Source organism: Trachinotus anak, unplaced genomic scaffold (genome assembly GCF_046630095.1).
Source record: "Trachinotus anak isolate AG129_WGS33_773 ecotype Australia unplaced genomic scaffold, CSIRO_AGI_Tana_v1 ptg000016l, whole genome shotgun sequence".
Classification (NCBI taxonomy): Eukaryota; Metazoa; Chordata; class Actinopteri; order Carangiformes; family Carangidae; genus Trachinotus; species Trachinotus anak.
This window is the reverse complement of record NW_027273867.1, coordinates 2,052,864-2,072,197: the sequence shown is the minus strand read 5'-3', so window position 1 is coordinate 2,072,197 and position 19,334 is coordinate 2,052,864. Positions and strand designations below refer to the sequence as shown.

Below are 19,334 nucleotides of genomic sequence, written 5' to 3'. Positions count from 1 at the left end.
TGTATTTAAAAACTGTACTGAAGTAAATGTACAGGCATATTATGAGTAAAATAGATAAGAGTACTTTATTGCAGCCAAAAGGAAAATTCTAATTAAAGTATGAAAAGCAGAACTACTCTTTGCACATGAAAATGGCTCCTATTAGTGTTATATTACTGTAGGCAATATAATTTGATCAGTATGACTGATGTATTAATGTGTAAGTAGCTTTTATACTTTTATAATTGGACAAGATGACGCTCATACTTTATACACTGTCAGGTGGTTCAAATTGGTGGTTTAAATTCATATGAAGATGAGCTTTGTATGTTTTTTAAGTTATTTTTGTGGTATTTGTTGATTTATGTATTTATAGGACAGTGAAGAGTGACAGGAAATGGGACAGAGAGTGGAATGACATGCAGGGAAGAGTCTCCCAGCCGGGAGTGGGCCGCACTGCCTGCTCAGCACTAGTGCCCACATGTTATGCCCCCTAATCAGGTCGCCTTGAGCTTTGTATGTGTAATCCAAATGGTAATTAGATTTAACACACCAACCCTCCCCTCCACCAAGTTCAGTGCAGATCAGTTCAGTTTTTTTGTGTGATCCTGCTGACAAACAAACAAACGTGGGAGAAAACAGAACCTCTTTGGTGGAGGTCATGAATAAAGAGTAAAAGGCCACCCCCAGGTGAGGAACAGCTGCATCTCCATCATAAAACAACACAGGCCTGTGGCCCTTTGAACAGCTGGTAGTACTGCACACATTGTGTATGAGCTTGATTTGTTAAAAAACATTATTTCCACTCCAAACCCAGAAATCACTGAAATTCACATTCACATTTTGGATTAGATCTGAATGTTCTTGGGTCCCTTTCAGATCAAACCTCTCTGCTTCTCTCAGTGTTGTCATTGGATCATTGTTACACTAACATGTTTGCAGGATTATAAGGCTGTTGCTGGCAAAGGTGGAGCTGATTTCCACTGCTTTATACTCTTTTGAATATTTTTCATCTATGAAAATGCATCATATTTCATGCATTCATAGTATGTTGTACAAGCTACAGCTGTCAGGTGAAGGGTGTGGAGAAACATACAAACATTATATGTAGTAGCATTTGTTTAATTGACTCCCTCTCTACAAAAATGTTCATTTTATAGGTGTTAAATCTTTTTTTTTAAAGGGTATGCTTGTTTTCTCTCTCACTGCTCTGCTCATTGTCCCGGCCAACAAAAGGAAATTACTTGTTAAAGGGAGGTGGAAAGATTTCTTAAGCAAAACAAACACAGGATGTGATAAGCAGACTTATGATGTGTTGCACAACTCGAGATTTCCCATATGTGGCTGTAGAACAGGGGGGCCAATCACTTACCAGAAGAATTAAATGATGATATGCAGATGTGCTGGTTTACCTGGCACTGACGAGTCTGTTGGGGGTGGAGGAGGAGGGCTGACAGGAGCCTGTGTGCTCTTTGCCTCATGCAGCCACTCGCTCGGAGTCTGAGGGCCCACTAGGGAGGTCACCCCAGGGCCCTGCTTCCCTCTGCCACCAGGAGAGGCCAGCGTGATGTCTGGAAGCCTGTTCCAGGGCTCCAGCAACAGTTTAGTGTCCACCAGGTTCTCCTCAGGCCACCCTGACTCCGACTGCAGAGTCGGGGCTGGTACTGTTACTGTGAGTTCATCCTGTGAAGTAGAGGATGAGACACGTTATATCTTGATGTTCTTCAGTGTAATCTTAGAGAGACATGACCAGATGAACACCATGTAGGCCTTCTGTAGTAATGCATCTGTCCAGACTCAGTTACCTCAGTCACCATGACATTTGGCATTAGTCACGGTCCCCAGAGTCGCCACATGTAGCAGTGTATTTTAAATGTGAGGTTAAATGTGTACCATATTAAATCTATCAGTGTTTCCATATGAGATAAAAGCAGCGTTACTTCTACGTTCTCTTCCTCTGGGAACTCAATGGAGTGGCTGTCCTCTGGAACTTCTGGGTGGATCTCCACAGATGGAAAGACTGAATTTGGCTGAAAGGCCATCGTGTCATCCTGCTCACAGATCTGGCTCAGGATTTTGCTTTCCAGGGCTGAAACAAACAAAGCCAGACGTAACTGCATTATAGAAGTTACCGTTAGAGGTTGTACTCATCACATAAGATCATAGACATAAGACTTATAATAGGTGACATGATGAATGATAAATGTTGCCGTTGGCCTTTTTGTGGGTTGTTGATCCACATGTCATGACACTGTTCATAACATGTTTCATGCCAGTTATGTCCCCCATGGTTAATGTCACACTGCAGTGAGATAGTGGTTTATTTTTTACTTGTTTATCAATTAATTCATAAGTGACCCTATCAAGTAAATATCACGTCATGACAGACATAAATGTCACCTTGTCACCTCTCAAAAGGTTCTGACCCAGAACCTTCTCTCTGTGAGGGGGCAGCGCTAACCACTGGACCACCATGCTGCCAATTAGCAAACATACAACATGTAAATGAGCTTTTATTTTTGACGAAGCAGTTTCCAGAAACACATCTCAGATACCCATACTGGACAAATGGACCAGGTTTGACAGCAAAAAACTATATTCACAAAAATCCTGGATCCTTTAAATAAGGGCTTTGTACAAGCTGAGCTGTACAAGCTTTTGGCACAACATCACAAATATCATTCTGTCTGTGGAAGGATGGAGAAGAGTCAGTGAATGTAAGGTCTTGGGACATTCTATCAGTCGTCTCACATGAAATGCATCAGGTTCATTTAGAATACATTATGTGTTGATACTTTGTGTCTAGTCTCTGACCTCATCATTCCCCACAAGGAGACACCGAGCTCAGTAGAGCAGACCCTACTCACACATTTTTCAGACACTTTAGCATATTTACTAGCAGTAGCAGTAAATAGCTAAAACATACTCTCTCCCACCACTGACCAGTTTCTTACACACTTCATTTTACCTGTTCTTTTGTTCCACATTGCATTTACCTGTGTCAGCAGTTAGTAGTTAATACACTTCTTCATTTAGACTCAGTTGTTTTCCTCTTGTGTCTCTTTGAAGCAGAGATCAGAGATCCACTGAACCAAGAAGTCACAGCCTCTGATGGCTGATTGGACTCACTGTATAAATAAATAAATAAATGAAATGCTCCCTATTTAAATTTAAAGTGTGTGTTTCTAAAGTGTGGCCTTTGTTATGCTACAGTGGTGTTGTAGAAGAGATGTACATCACCATGATTAAAAGGTTGCCTTCTACAGTATGTTGCAATGAGAAGAATGCACCATAGCCTGGTGACTGCTCAAAAGCTTAGCTTCATTAATGTCAAAACGATAGAAACCCTTGAAGAAGCCCTTCAAACCTAATTAATTGTACTTAGCTTATTATAGAAATGCGTATTCATCAGTTCTTGTATAGATCTGTCAGCGAGTGTGGTTGTAAATGATGGTGGTGATGTGTGTTTGCTTACTGGAAAGTGTCCTGAAGTCATCTATAAGGTAGACGTGCTCTTCGTCGGGATCAGAGGCGATAGCATTCATCTCAGCCCGAAACTCTTCAAACTGAGGGTCGGTCTTGTTCACGACTCCGATAACAAACATCTCGATCCCCTCAGCATGGGCCTCTGTGGCTGTTGCTTCAAACTGCATGATATCACGGGGGTCAGCCTGCCCGTCTGTCAACACCACAGCCACTTTCCTCACACCGGGGCGTGAGGCCTGGAACAGCTGGTTGGCTCTGTGGATGGCGCTGCCAGTGAAGGTGCCCTCACCTAGGTAGGGCATCTTCCTGACAGCGGCCTTGATGTCGTCCTGGCTGGACTGCTGCTGCAGACTGACCACCACAATGTCCACGTGGCTGTAGAGCACCACGCCAATCTGGCCAGCTTCTTGGCTCACGGACACCCGGTCAATAAGAGCATTCACAAAGTCCTTCACCAGCTCAAAGTTTTCTGGTCCCACGCTCTCAGAGCTGTCGATCACAAACACCAGCTCCAGAGGGCTCTCTCTGCACTTCAGACCACAGCCTGGGCAACAAATGGAACAGACACATTTACAACTATGAGATAAGTGCAGGAGCAGATACAAAAACATGACAAACAAAGCTTTGCAATAAGCATTACTGTAGCTGTGTCCAAATTCAGGGGCCGCATCCTACAGCGGCTGCGTTTGAGACTTATTATGTCACAGTGGCAACATAACTTAAATTACACTTAATTTACATTTATTACATTAGATTTGAAGTGATTGCTGTAAAATTTTGTAAAAAAAAATTGTAATTTACCACAGATTTCCCTTATTATTCTGATGACCTCTTCTCTCTGTGCACAAACAAGAAATTAAAAATTAGGTCTTAATGTTTAATATTATAAAATACAACTGTCATTTGTGCCAGTCCCTTTACTCACCGTTAATCCTGGTTCACCCTTTTCTCCAGGTCTCCCCTGTAATTAAACTCACATTAGGAGGTAGAATGACAACGTTGTTTTCGGATAATCTCCACAGGACAAGTACATGGTGATGCTCTGATCGCTGTCAACTGAATTTTATCCTAATGGTTTCCACAAAAGTAGGAGCAAATTTATTCAGGAGATTTGTTCCCCCCTTGTTCTGCTTAGGAGATCCTTACATAAACCAAGAACATGGGACATGTTGTGTTACCATTGGTCCAGTAGATCCAGGTTCTCCATAGTCTCCCTTGTCTCCTTTCTTTCCCCGGTCTCCAGGAATGCCTCTGTCACCCTGTGTGTGTATGAAATCACACTTTATTTCAGCAGATGTTGGACACTGATAATCTGATGCGATATGTGACAGTCCATGCTACTGCTGGCACGTGTGGAAGCTGTATTGTTTGTACCTTCTCTCCTGGAAGCCCGTCCCCTGGCGCTCCCCGAGGGCCCACTGGCCCCTGAAACCCGGGCTCTCCCTAAGAATAAAGACTGATGAATTGGTGAGAGTGACAAGGGTATCATCAGCATATAAACACATCTGTAAGTCCTCTTCACTGAGCGAAACACTGCTGACTGATCCTTGCAAGACAACATGATGGTAAGTAGACTGCACTTCTATAGCATCTTTTTACTGTGAGGGTTTTTGCAAAATGCTTCACAGTTTTGCCTCTGAGTCACTCATTCACACTCACACATCAGTGGTGATAGGCCTGCAATGTGAGGCACTGGCCTGCACACAGAGACAAACTTAGTGGTCAGTGCATAGGAGGAGCCAGGGACTGAACCACCAACTTTCAAATTTGTGGTTGATCCATTACTGGGGCAGCTGTGGTAGAGCTGGGTGCTGAATCATCCAAAAGAAGTACCTTGCTCCTCCTTGTGGTGTGAATTTGTGATCTCATTGTCTTAACTTATGCTATCTTAGCATTGTAAAGTGTTTTCTCTTGCCTACCTTTGGTCCCTGGATGCCTTCTCCTGGAGGCCCCGGGGGGCCTGGTGGACCAGGCTGCCCCGTAGAGCCCTGGGAATACAATACATTATGGCAATTGTCCACATGTAAGGCTGATATCATTATTATATGCAGAGGAAATGGCTTATAAAGACAACAGAGAGTGTTCATTTCCCTCATAGTGTATGTAGACTCACTAACCTTTGGTCCATAAAGTCCGATTCCGGGAGGACCTGATGGGCCCGGGATCCCTGGTAAGCCTCTGTCACCCTGACACACATTATAAACAGAACAAACTGACGGACTAAAATTTCTTTCTGCTGATGATCCATCACATGCAGCCCAACCATTTCTGCTTTTGTCAAGTCAGCAGGCACAGCCAAACAAATGAGGGGACAAATCTGTAAACTTAACTCCACTTCACGAATTCATGATGTGTTCATGATAATGAACACTTGTGCCTCACCTTAGGTCCAGGTTGTCCTTTTCCCTCAGGTCCTGTCTCTCCTTGCACTCCTGGTAATCCAGGCAGTCCCTAATGATCAAGGACCAGATGTTCATTTGTCATCCTTTCTTTCTTATGCATTGAATACAAGCATAATTCAGTTGTACCCTTAATATTTGTTAACTGTTCCCTCCTACCTGTGGTCCTGGGAAGCCATCTCCCTTCATCCCTGGTGGCCCCACAGGCCCAGGATTTCCTTTATTACCCTGAAAAGGCAACATGAGGATGGTAAAAATATGAGCACATATGATGAACACAGTAAGAAAAGAAATACAGGTAGGTGACAGATGAAAGGAGTCTTAGTAAGGCGCTATTCTATCACGTGCTGCCAGAACAGCTTCAATGTGCCTTGGCATTGATTCTTGAAGTCTCTGCACTCTACTGGAGGGATGAACACCATAATCAAGCTATTCCCTCAGCTGGTGTTTTGATGATGGTGGTGGAGAGCGCTGTCTAACATGTTGCTCCAAAATCTCCCACAGGTGCTGATACCTGCTGTATGCTCATGTTATAGAGGCCTGGTGATTCTACTGTGCACATTCTGTGCATGTTTTGTGTTCACTGACTGTGAAGTCATTATTATTACTATTTTACAATAGTTTTTTACCTTTTTACTGATTTACTTCCTCTCTACTAACTGTGTGATGTGCAATTGTAACAAAGAAATTTCTCAGCAGGGATCATTAAGTTTTGTTGATTCTGATTCTTCATGTCTTCAATAAGGAAGAAATATCTGACATCAGCACAATAGCACTGCTACACAGTTGATACAATGATTTAATTGTATCAATTTACTTTCTCTGTAACAAAGTAAGGTCTTGACCTTGCCCTGTAAAGTGCCTTGAGATAATGTATATTATGATTTGGCGCTATACAAATAAAGTCGGATTGAACTGAATTGAATTGTGTTTGCGTTACCTTAGGCCCGATGATTCCTATTCCAGGTTCTCCCACTGGTCCAACTGGTCCTACAGGCCCAGGATCTCCCTGTTATTTATTAGAGAACAACAACTCTACTTAGAATTATTCATATTAAATGATACTGAGACAGAGTGGTCCCAGTGACCCTTTGTGGTCCATGAGGAAATTTATTAAAATGTCATGTTTTTAATTAAGTGTTTCTCAGACTGCCTGTGAGTGACCACAAAGCCTATCGAGTAGTAGTAGAGTAGTAGCAGTAGTAGTAGTAGTAGTAGTAGTAGTAGTAGTAGAGTAGTATCAAGCGAGTAGTGTATATGTGTTGTTTTTAATATAAAATCAACTCATATTTAAATTCTAGGGCTATCAAAATTAACGCGTTAATCATTGCGATTAATTTCAAAATACTTAATGCGTTTAAATAAATGAATGCAATTAACGCCACCGCAGTTTTGTTTGCTTCCTGTGTGGGCCCTGAGCTATGACACGGAAGCCGCAAGACTCATCCCTGCAGCCAGAGACGAGCTGAAGATGGAGACAAGCCGTGAGGGAGTTTTAGGTGGAAAATTTCCATTTAAAAAGCTGCTCGACCGAACTATTTTTAAAACAAAAGTAATGTGCACTATTTGCAAAGCCAAATTTAGCAGGAGCAAATCATCATTAATATCACTTTAATGCAAAACATGCGATGGAAACCTGGTTAGTTTTTGTTTCTATGGACACATTCTCAGACACAACCTAGATCATACATTTATCTTGGCGCATACAAGATGGTGATTATCTAAGCTGAGCCTTGATTTTGAAATCAAGTTGCACTTTATGAGCCTGAGAACTACATAGTTGTGTGTGTAGTTTTGTGTTAAGGTGCTATTAAACATTAGTGTTTGAAATATACACCCTTTGTGATTACTCATTAATCTGATGATTTATTTTAGATTTAAATATGCCCTAGAAGAAGCTTTAGTCTTTAGAGGAAAAATAAACTTTTAATCACGATTAATTGTGATTAATTCATTTCAAAATATGCAATTAATTAGTTTTTTTTTTTTATCGATTGACAGCCCTAGTAAATTCAAACATTATTATTAGAATTGGCTGTTTTACAGTGTTGAACCATGTTGACGTCAGTGTAACCAACTGTCTTGTGACACCGTCTTCTCATGCAGCTATGCCAGTTTACAGTTAATGCTTCGTAATTTACGTCAGAAATGATCAGCGTGACATTTGAAATGTGGATGAAGGTCATAGTTAGCCTGCCCTGGGATTGTGCTAAATGTCAGTAGTCTACAGTAGTCTGCAGCAGGAACGAGTCCTAAAGCCCGGAAATAAGTTGCACGTTATCACTTCCTGTTCCTTTGTCCTGAAGTCTCTGGGTTTTTGGTTGATGACTGAAATCAAGTCAAGTGTTTAACACCAGCTCAAGACATTTTTGTGTTTTATTCTACAACATAAAATCTGTCAGTAAATACCCCAGTACCCCAGATTTCTTGAAGCTTTTACGTCTGTTAAAAAAGGGCTGTCACACCGCGGTGAGGTCATGTTGGTTTTTTTTGTCCTGTCTCCATGTCTTGTCTTGTCATTTCCTGTTTTATTTTGAAAGATTAATTCTCCTCTCGTTTCAGGTCACTTGCCCTCCCTTGCGTGTCTTGGTTTGATTGTTTGATTGTTTCCACCTGTCCCCTATTACCATGTGTTTAAGAGTCTGCGTCTCCCCTTGTCTGGTGCCAGTGTGTCGTTTATGTCGACATTCATTCACGACGATCTAGCCTTCCACAGCGCCGAATCCAATCGGTATCTTGTTCCTTTTGGTTTTAGTTCCTTGATTTTAGTCCCTCCAGTTTTCAGGAGAGTTTTTTGTTTGCGGAGCCTGATTTAAAAATAAAGATTTTTTGAAACCATCCTGCACCTGCGTCCAGAGTCCTTGCCCGGTTGTGACAAGGGCGGTTGCTAACAAGTGTCTAATTGAGACTACAGAGGTTGTCTGCAACATTAAGTCAGTCCCAACAGGAAAAACAAAAGTGGCTTAAAAGACACTTATTTAAATGAAAATCTTTGAGATAGCCACTTGAACTGAAGTTTTTAGATGGCAGCAATCTAAAAAGTAACTTTAGAAGAGCAGATGGATGAAGTGTCCTTTGAGCCACACTTGCAGTCTCTTTGTGTGAGCTGTAGCTTCTTTGTGTGGACAAGTAATTGTTGTTTAACTTGACTGTAATCACAAGTCTCACTTCCTTATATAAACTGTTCCTGTGTCTTAGATTATGCAAAATAACTTGCTAATTGAGAACATACTTATTTTTTCCAGGACAGATACTTTACTTAACGGCCGCCCACCACAAAGTGTGTTATAGGTAGGTATGATGACAAAAACAGTACAGAAATAAAAATATGACATATTCAGTACACAACTCTACCACTGGTTTCACATGAATCACCAAAACCAAAAAATAGCAATGCCCCAACAACGGCAATGAAGAAGAGTGCAAGCTATCAAATGTTCATAACGCCCTTTTAAGTTCGTCACATTAAAAAAAATGAACAGCGGTGATAACATAATCCTGCTGAACTTGACAGGTAACCATGAAATAAAGTGAAACTGAGCAGGAAAGAAAAGCTTTAGAGACTTTTGCAACGACAATTTTGCAGAGATGACCCGGATGATTTTGCCTCAGCCATCTGTTTGTGGTTAAAACAACATAGAAATGAAATGAACGTGCAGGTGCATGTTTAACTGTGTACATAAAGGAAAAGAAGTTTTAAGTCCTATTTTTAACAGTTATGGCCACCATTCAATTTCCCACTAACTTAAAACTCAACGGGAGTGACAGCAGGAACATTTTCCTCATCTGGTTTACACTGTTCCACACATGATATTAAAAGTGAGCACATCCACAGCTGATCATAATCTACCATTGTATAGAAGAACCTTGTGCACACAACGACAGTGAGTACAAAGGTCAAACAAAGTGAGTCAGAAATGTCCACAGCATATCCATATCCATACTTAACTTTAACTGGTGAACACAAATGAGCATTGTGTGTGTGTGTGCGTGTGTGTATGTGTGTTTTTTGGGAGTTATCACCTTTGGTCCTGGTAAGCCACGCCCAGCAGGACCAGGCATTCCCATCAATCCTGGGCTGCCAGGCTCTCCCTGAACAAAAGAGCCAGTGAAACATCAGACATTAAGCAGCCAGCAGATGAACCTTCCTGTCATGATTCCATATATGAAGGTGTAAGTTTATAACATATCTGAAGTTGTTAGAGAAAAATATGTATTTGTAGTAAATTATCTTGTGATGACGAGACAATAACTTGTGCACAAAAGATAAAAAATATCACCTTTCGGTGGGCTCCTTGAAGCAAGACCCTACATCACTAACAATTCACCCACTGAACAAGATCTGCTCTTAAACCTCTGTTAGTGTACCAACTATCTGAACTTGACCTGAAGTGCTGGATTTCCCTCCTACAGCAAGCAGACATATGACCTGACATGAGTAAACTGTATTTAACAGACCTTAGCTCCAGCAGGGCCAACTGCGCCTGGAGAGCCTGACAGTCCCCTGGGCCCACGGTCACCTCTATCTCCCTGTGGAAGAACACGCACATGACATCACTCATCCGAACACCTCTGGGACTGTAACAGGAAGGTGCAGTATGATTCATTTACAAGGCTCACTGACACCTCTGCTCTGAAAGGTAAATACAGCTCAATGCCATGATCCCCTTGTCAATAAACCCACTGTCAGTGACAGGTATGTAAATATGTACCTTCACCATTTGAATCTAATGATTTTGCATATGTGCCTGTGTTTTCATACCGTGTGTGTTCAGAAAAACCTAATGTGAGGGCTGTGAAGACAAATGTGTGTGTGTTGAACATACAGCAAACAGGAGACTGGAATACATGGGCAGCAGCTGCACTGTGAGTGATTAAAGATTACCTTTTCTCCAGGGATACCTTTACCCGGTGCTCCCTCCTGGCCTCGCAGACCTGGCAACCCCATCTCTCCCTTGATTAAGCAACACATAAAACAGCATCACAGCATGAAACAAAATGGCGTTTTCCACTGGTTCACAAGCAGGTTAATCATTGAATATGAATGTTCGAATGAATATGAAAGATAAACTGTGAGCTGATATGGCATATTCCCATCAGGAAGGGGTTGCAGGAGGGTGGGTGCATTTTCAACTTATGGCATTTTTTTAGATTAAATGTTTTATCTGAAGTGTTGATCTCCATCAGAAGATATATTTGTGGTTTTAAGAACCAAAAACCATCTCAGTGTAGTTTTACATCCCCTCTGTCTGGCTTCTCTCTGGAGCTCTAGTAACAACAGGTCAGTCAGCCAATCAGAAGAGAGGATCTGAGCCTCTCTGACTGTTTTCTGATTATTCAAATAAAAGTATAGTGGAACACTCAGAGAAGCCGCATGTCTGAGGGCGGTGACTGCTTTGTTGTGACATCACAAAGTTCCCTAAGTCCTGACGGCTGGTTTTAAGGCTCAGTTTCTGAATACAGGCTGTGTGCATTTCTCTGTGGACTGAGGCTTTGATACTTTCACAGTATTAATATAGAACCTAGACCTGCTTTATAATCACAAACACATGGACATCTACCTTTAGACTGGATGGAACCTTTAACATATCAGTGTGATTAATGCAAGTAATTAAGTTGTTTTTAAAAATATTTGTTTCTTTCAGTGTAACTAATCAAATGAGTCTCCACTGAGTACTGAAATGAGCAGTGGCATGTCATGTTGATACATAGCTGCAGTTAAGGCTTCCATGTAATAAAAAAGCAGTGTCTAACATATAATTGACCTGTGGCATTTAGAAAATCATTCAGGTTGTGTAAAATCACTCATCATTGTTCTGAACATATTTCCAGAATCCTCAGAGACGTTTCTAACCTGTTTAACCTGATTTCCTGTGGTGCAAATGAAAACTGTTGCTGGAGGAAAGACAGGTGGAGTGGTGAGTGATTTTCAACAACCTACTGGCTTTTCTGTTGTAATTATTTATAAGAAGCTGATTGTTACCTGAGTGAGACAGACATGTGGTAATATGATGGTAATATAATAAGATATCATATCACTTATTATATTATACACATACTAAAAACAAAATAACAGTTCCTCATTGTCTTCCAGCTCTGTCAGTCCTCCAACTCTGTTATATGAAACTCGTCAGCCACTTGATAAAATGTAGGTGAGTTGATAACTAGTTAAAAGATGGAGCAGTTCCTTGTTGCTGAAACACATGAGGCCAATACAGATTAACTGTTTTCCAGCAATTTCATTTACTCATGTCTTCAAAAAGTTTCATGTCTTCCCATTCAAACTATAGGAAAGACTTACAGCTACAGTTTAGTAACTCTGTGTGTTCAGTCTCTCAACTGCAAATTGAAGCTTTATTTTATAAAATGTAACAACTGACCTCCAGTCCCTGACTCACCTTAGGCCCAGCAGCTCCATCCTCACCAGGGATACCAGGTATCCCAGCAGCCCCATCAGGTCCTGGGTCCCCCTGGAAAACCACACATACATAAACTGAAAACATGTATGGTGCTCCATTTGATGCCACTGTGATCATGCTTTATACATAAGGAGTTCAGTTGTCTTGCCTTTGGTCCTGGCTCACCAACACCTCTCTCTCCCTGAGGTCCAGGTTCGCCAGGGAAACCCTGGTCGCCCTGGGAAACGACACAGATCGCTTACTGAAAGTGAGATCAGGTAACAAACAACTGAAGGATGCTAAAGGTGGCGGGCTGAGCTGATACTTCTAACGTCTACCACTGGAAGGGAAAATGACCAGACTGACTGTAAAGACAGGTGAACTTGTGTGGAAATCTATGTTGTTCACATCCATCATCAACTGCAGACCGACTTGCTGGTTCACCTTTTTTGACCTCCTTTACTTGCTGTAGTTGTGTGTGTGAACAGGCAAGTTTTACTGTGCAGTCAGGGATTATTACTCACACCTGGAGGAACTCATTATTTCAGTTCCACCTCAAAATGAAGTTTGAAGCTTTTTGCCACGCCTATTTCACCATGTTCCCAGATCTCAGCAATTACACTAATAAGGAGTACAATGTTATCATAACCAGAACAAATGATGACCATGTATACAAAAATAAAAAAACCGTACAAGTAGCAATACATTGAATATTGAATTTCCCCTAGGAGATAAATAAAGTATAAATATCTATTTGTCTATAAAAATGAATAGTTTTCATTTGAAGGGACTGGATGCCGTATGCTAAGTGTTGCAGTGGCAGAGAGGTATACTAAAAAACTGAAATGTTATATATATAAGATGGGAAAAAATGGGAAGATAGGAAGTTTAGAGTACTGCTCCTGTTTAGTACCATGTACACACTATGGTCAGTATGTTTCTCCTTCTATGTTAGGAATTTCGGAGGGCACTGTACAGTGCAGTTATTACTATATGGTATGGACAGTCTGATAAAATGAAAATAAATTTTATATAAAACAACATTTATTTTCAGTCTAATTTTGATGAACCATGTCAATGAACTGTTTCCAGAACCCGCTCATTGCTTCATGAAAAAACACAGATGAAAGTATCAGTACTTTTGGTTGTGTTGATGTGCAGAAGGCTCTTTACCCTTTAGTGATAACTACAGTGATGTAGTGAACAGTGGTGGAAAGTAACCAAGTATTTTTAGACAAGTACTATACACAAGTACCATTTTTTGAGGTATTTGTACTTTACTGGGTGTTTCCATTTTATGTTACTTTACATATCTACTCCAGTACATTCAATACATACAATACTGTACTTTGTACTCTACTACTTTTATCTAACAGCTATAGTTGATGTTACATGTAAAGCCTATGATCATGTTATATGGATGGTTATAGATGAAAAGCCCTGTATAACCATACAGGCGTGAAGAGTTATGTGGCAGATCAGACTGGCTCAGGTTGGGTTGTGTTGGAATTTGCATGAGCTTACTGTGTAAATTATTCTGCAACCAAACCAGGGGAAACCAGGGGAGCCCCTGAAATGCAGTGTTTTTATCTTCCCCCACGAAGAATCTAAACGTTGGGCCTATACAGGTACACATTCTGAGCTCTTTTACTTTTGATACTTTAAGTACATTTTGTTGATATGTCTGCGCTTTTACTCAAGTAAAATTTTGAATGCAGGACTTGTAGCAGAGTATCTTTACATTGTGGAGTTGTATTTTTTACATAAATGCACGATATGTAATTTTCTGCTACTAGGGGTCTCTTAATCAAAACCATAACAAGAGAGTTTGGTGACATTGTGAACTAGCGTGGAACCATGGGGGTTCTTGTCTTCACCACCATTGCCATCACTGCAATCAGCTACTCCTGGTTAAGATTCCTTCAGTTCGGAGCTACATTTTGTTAACTGAACTACTGTTTTCCTACGTACACCTTTGGTGAACACCGTATTACTCTGCAGATCAGTTGTTTGAGGCAGACACAGCTAAGCGTTGGCACAATTGTGCATAGGAATACAGTGATGCTGTTCCAAAGTGAATGGCTGATTGACGGCAGATAAAGAGGTGAAAATATTCAAAATAAAGTGAACACTTCAACTGATATTTGCTGTTTTCTGTTTTCTTAAAGTGGCTAAAATACGTGTTCTCTGCTGACACAGCAGCAGCTCATCACTCAGCTCCTGCTGCTTCTCTAAACTAGGCTGATCTGAATCTACTGCAGGTAACACAGTGACTGTAGATAGAACCTCACACAAACCCATGTCAAATAACCTCAACTATCACTTTAAGATCCAAATTTCCGATAACTAAAATCTTTCATCCAGTTAAAATACATAGTTGAAAACGACCAAGATCTAAAAAGTGTTTCATACCAATGTGGCTTAAGACTGGATGAAAAGTCAATTTTGATGCATGTGCAAAGGAGATATGATGCCAGTGATAAGCAACTGAGTGAAGTGAACTGTTACCATTATTGAATTGATGAAATATCTGGAGACATTTGTGATAAGGTCCAGTCATCTGCACTGACTGTAAAAGCTAAAATGTGGAAGTGAATCATCAAACACACTCAGCTGCACATTATTTATGTAAACCGTGCTCACTTTAGGTAACATCAGCCAACACAAAGTATTGATCACGACAGATCAAGCATGGCTGGAGCAGAAAAAGTGTATTGAATTGAGTAAGAATGTCTTTGTTGCTTAGGAATTCAATTTTAAATTCATCCAAGACAATGGTCACACAGTCTTGCTTTAAGTTAAGTTATATATTGTACTGTGTATTCTCTGTATATTTCTCATGAATGTCAAATACATTTTAGATTACTAGGCGCCTGTTTAACAAATCAAATATAATTCATATAAGCCACACTGTCAGTTCTCCAGTGACCCTATGCTACTAACCTTGGGTCCGACTATACCCAATCCAGGAGGTCCCCTGGGACCGGAGGGCCCAGCAGGCCCTTGGTCCCCCTAAAGCCATGGAGCAAAATCAGAATTTAAGTTGATGTAGTTACACAAGTAAAGGATAAATATGAAAAAAACTTTGTCATTTCATTGGCCTTGCCTTTTCTCCTTGGATGCCTGCCCCTGGAAACCCCACCAAACCTGGTAGCCCGGGTGCTCCGGTGTTTCCCTGAGGGTCAGACATGTGAGAGGTCAGACAGGTCATCCTTTACAGCACCACAGGTTTGCAGTATACGTGTGTCTGTAATAACAACCACCTCAAGGTGTTAACCATACCTTATCACCTTTGTACCCTAATCCTGGAGGTCCACGGCTGCCCTTAGGACCCTCATACCCCCTGTCACCCTGTAAGAAACACACTGGCAGTGGTCAGAGCAGAGCAAGGCCTGGAAGAGTTAAGAATAAAACAATACTACAATAATCATACCTTCACTCTTTAAAATCTAATATTGATGAGTCACAGGACACCAGAGCAGTGAAGTTATATCAGTGAGACTTTTATTAAGTAAAGAAAGAAATAAAACATGCCAGTTGTAGTGAAGGTCAGTCCTGTGAATACTGTGGAACTTACCTTGGGTCCTGGGAGACCCTCACCTGGAAACCCTGGAGATCCCTGCATCCCCGGTGGCCCTGATGGTCCCTTAACACAACAACACAGATATAGTGAATGTTGACTAGTGAATTAATAGAAGATATTACATTGGCTGTCACTTTGCTACTGTGTTGTTTCCTGCACACACTAATCCATTTCTGTAGTGTGCATTTGTATGACAGCATATATATATATATATATATATATATATATATATATATATATATATATATATATATATATATATATTATATATATATATATGTATACAGCTATCAGCTTTAAGAGCAGAGCTTAGTTTTGTGAACTCACCATTGTCCCTGGTTCACCCATACCCATTGGTCCAGGTGGACCTGATCGTCCGTGGTTCCCCTTGTCACCCTGAAAAATAAAGTGTGAGTATCAGTGATACATCATGAGGAGTACACAGGATATACATTGGCTTCCTACAGATAAGTAAGAAGAAGAATTTCTTTATTTAATCCAACACTAAACTCACCTTGGGACCAGGGAACCCAACGCCAGTATCTCCCGGAGGTCCAGGTGTGCCCCTTGGTCCTCGCTCGCCCTTTAAAGGAATAAAAAATGTATTTACAAACATGTCTGCACCTTTAACCTGTGAACATGGTGAATCACTTCATGAATCTAAAACCTGATTCCCAGTGTTCTTACTTTAGAGCCAGTTGGCCCCTCTAGACCCTGGTCTCCAGGTCCTCCCATGGGTCCCTGACACAGGAGCAAACAGGACAGGATACATAAATACTTCTGGCATATTTAGCAGCATTGGCCTTTATTGGAATTAAAACAAAGGTAATGCATTGGTTGTACTGTTTCTTCAGTTGGAAAGGACAGTTTCCTCACTGACCCTGGTGGCCCTCTGGTTATTGGGAGTTTATTAACTGCACCACATTCCAAGGATTTTAATGGTTGGGGTTAGGTTAAAGACAATAAATGAGTTTATTATGGGTTACTAATTGTGCTTAGTCACCTCGGAATCAATACAATGATTTTATTATACCTGGAGATTAATAAGAGATTATACATTAATGCAGAAGTGAACACTGAGGACATAAAAACTGATGGCATTCTAAAAAATCACACCATGGTCTTGCATCTGAGTTTATTTACTACAAATGACTTGAATTGCTTTGCATTGTTGTGTTAGGAGAGAAGTTTACTGCCATAACATCAGACTCAAGATAGACAGAAAAGAAAACGTCAAATTAAATGCAGCACACCCATCTTTCCACTCCAAACATGAATCTTCCTTGTCAACCTTGTCACCTTGCGCCTCCGTTACCCACAATGCAACTCACCAGTTTGGTCAGGGATTCAGGTGTGTTATACTGGTGGCAGGTTATGTAGCCAGGGACCTCTAGCCTCTAGCCAGCAGAGATGTGGAGCGGTCCAACTCAACACCTCTAGATTTATTTTATTTCCAGATCCTATGAATACTCAAGTCACATCACTTGAGGACATTTATCAGACCTCACACAGCTCTCTCCGCAGACAGTAGAGGCTTTCTACAACTTTTTTCACATATGCATTAGTGTGTCCAAACACCTGGAAACACAAATTGATGTGTAAATGTGAACATGGTTATTCTAACATCCAGACAGACAGTAATCATTCATTCAAATCACCTGAGAGAGTGTTGAAACCATCATTGAACTGATGAATCACACATGCCGGACATATTTGAATTTCTGGGACATTGCGATTCCGCCGGTGAGCTATGACTGCCCTCTGCTGGAAGCTAAGAGGAGTGTCACCTGATTATCATCTGATTCACATGAAAAAGGGTTTTGGTCCTCAGACATCAGAAATCCAAAGAACTTCAACACGATATCACAAAAAAGCAACCAAAACTAAACCACACTTATGAATCATGTAACTTTAATATTATTTTGTCAAAACTAGCAGGGCTTTTATCAAATGACCTATCTGATGGATTACTATGTATTACTTACAATAATATACCCTGAGCAGACAGACTGCAAACTGTGATAGATCAGCTGACTGAAGCAAGTATCGCACCTCTCTTAAGGTTCTGGGAAATAGATTCCATTTCTATTATAATCCTGCCCTGTGCTCAGGACTAACCCGGGCTCCTGTTCTGTTACTCCAGGTAAAAATTGGACTTGGAAAATATAAAGTATATAAATGTGATTTGTTGCAAATGGGTCCTTTAAGTTGATCTGAGGTTAAACTGATACCAAGTATAAATGAGATTTGTTGGAAGCGTTGAAGGCCTGGTGCATCCTGATACTTTGATGGTGAACGCTTCGGTTTAAAAAAAGTGAATGAACAAACCTTTGACCGTGTAGAACATTTCATGGGAACAGAAGACAAATCAGATGGACGTAAAACCTAATGGCACTCCAATGATGGCTGCTGTTGTTTTACCGATGCTGAAGGGGGCAACAAGTATTTAAGAAGAGAGGGAATGGATAACATGTGCCCAAATCCTAATCCACTGGGACAACGTCTGCTAAAAGACTACAACTAAACATTGCAAGCTTGAATTCCCTGCTTTAGAAAGGCTACATTAGGAGTGGGATAAGACCTAATCCACAACTCACATTCCACAAGTGCAGAGCAGGAGATGGACTCTGAGTGTGTGGCTCTCACTGGAGCACTGGGGGTGGGGGGGTTCAGGAATCTTTCAAATTGACCACACACCCATTCAGACATGAAGGCTCATACGTATAGAGTTATCTTCTATTCTTACACTAAACATATCTGTTTCATTGGTGTGCTGCAGGATGGTGACATCAGGCTTTTGAAATGAACATTAAAGGCTGCTGTTAGCTGGAAATGGCCACACACACCTGCTCAAACAACAACTCCCCATGGAAATCTAGACCTTTGATCTAGACTGTTTTACGTTTTTCCAAGGATTTAGTGAAATGACCCTTTTGTATATAGTATTATGTTAGGATGATATTGTTAAGCAGAAATCTGGACTGATTTGAAAGAGAATAAATCTATATTCATGGATTTGGAGCTCAGCCAATCAGACAATGATTTGTATAAGTTTTGGATCATTTCACAAACATAAAACAGCTGCTCTCATGTTTCTACATTGATATGTCTGTCCTGGTAAAACTATAATGGGTGCGTTGCTTTAAATGTTGCTGTGGCAAGGAATTGTGGGACAGCACTTTCTCCTTTCCTTTAAGGGAATGTCCAATGTTTCCTACACTAAAGGAGATAAGATAGGAAGCACTGAGGCTCCTTTCCTTATCATCTAGAGAACTGGACCAGCTCTCATCATGGCTCATTTTACTCAGTTTGGAACCTTTCTAACAAAAAAAAAAGACTTGTCTCTCTCAGGAGGTTCTTCTAGAGGCTTCTTTCAGGAGGTCTAGTAACAACAGATTGGTGAACCAATCAGAAGAGAGGCTCTGGACCTGGTTGATTATTTTCAGAGTGATTGGATTAAAAATATAGCAGATTTCAGGTAAACACTCA

The 19,334-nt window shown here is 40.8% G+C and overlaps 1 protein-coding gene and 1 long non-coding RNA gene across 5 annotated transcripts in view; one reads left to right on the top strand and one right to left on the bottom strand.

Annotated features, from left to right (window-relative positions):
* The window catches only part of col28a1a (collagen, type XXVIII, alpha 1a), a 34,887-nt gene that overhangs the window by 2,565 nt on the left and 12,988 nt on the right, over nt 1-19,334 (bottom strand). The window contains exons 11-34 of one of the 3 annotated variants that reach the window (XM_071499661.1): nt 16,533-16,586; nt 16,360-16,428; nt 16,173-16,241; nt 15,840-15,908; nt 15,545-15,613; nt 15,369-15,437; nt 15,206-15,274; nt 12,432-12,500; nt 12,263-12,334; nt 10,750-10,818; nt 10,323-10,394; nt 9,888-9,956; nt 6,805-6,873; nt 6,024-6,092; nt 5,848-5,916; nt 5,583-5,651; nt 5,385-5,453; nt 4,840-4,908; nt 4,644-4,724; nt 4,391-4,426; nt 4,267-4,303; nt 3,455-4,009; nt 1,920-2,068; nt 1,392-1,662 (exon numbers count right to left, since the gene is read on the bottom strand). In XM_071499661.1, the coding sequence (XP_071355762.1) occupies nt 1,392-1,662; nt 1,920-2,068; nt 3,455-4,009; nt 4,267-4,303; nt 4,391-4,426; nt 4,644-4,724; nt 4,840-4,908; nt 5,385-5,453; nt 5,583-5,651; nt 5,848-5,916; nt 6,024-6,092; nt 6,805-6,873; nt 9,888-9,956; nt 10,323-10,394; nt 10,750-10,818; nt 12,263-12,334; nt 12,432-12,500; nt 15,206-15,274; nt 15,369-15,437; nt 15,545-15,613; nt 15,840-15,908; nt 16,173-16,241; nt 16,360-16,428; nt 16,533-16,586 (2,362 nt within the window). Of the gene's footprint in view, nt 1-1,391; nt 1,663-1,919; nt 2,069-2,975; nt 3,108-3,454; nt 4,010-4,266; nt 4,304-4,390; nt 4,427-4,643; nt 4,725-4,839; nt 4,909-5,384; nt 5,652-5,847; nt 5,917-6,023; nt 6,093-6,804; nt 6,874-9,887; nt 9,957-10,322; nt 10,395-10,749; nt 10,819-12,262; nt 12,335-12,431; nt 12,501-15,205; nt 15,275-15,368; nt 15,438-15,544; nt 15,614-15,839; nt 15,909-16,172; nt 16,242-16,359; nt 16,429-16,532; nt 16,587-19,334 lie in introns of those variants that run through there. The other 2 variants (XM_071499660.1, XR_011693813.1) reach the window with 2 other exon arrangements.
* Nucleotides 11,636-12,985, top strand: LOC139633761 (uncharacterized). 2 transcript variants are annotated; one of them, XR_011693815.1, is made up of 4 exons: nt 11,636-11,782; nt 11,959-12,016; nt 12,268-12,367; nt 12,476-12,985. It is a non-coding gene; the product is annotated as an uncharacterized lncRNA (long non-coding RNA). The 2 variants fall into 2 exon arrangements; XR_011693814.1 differs by having other exon boundaries at nt 12,268-12,985.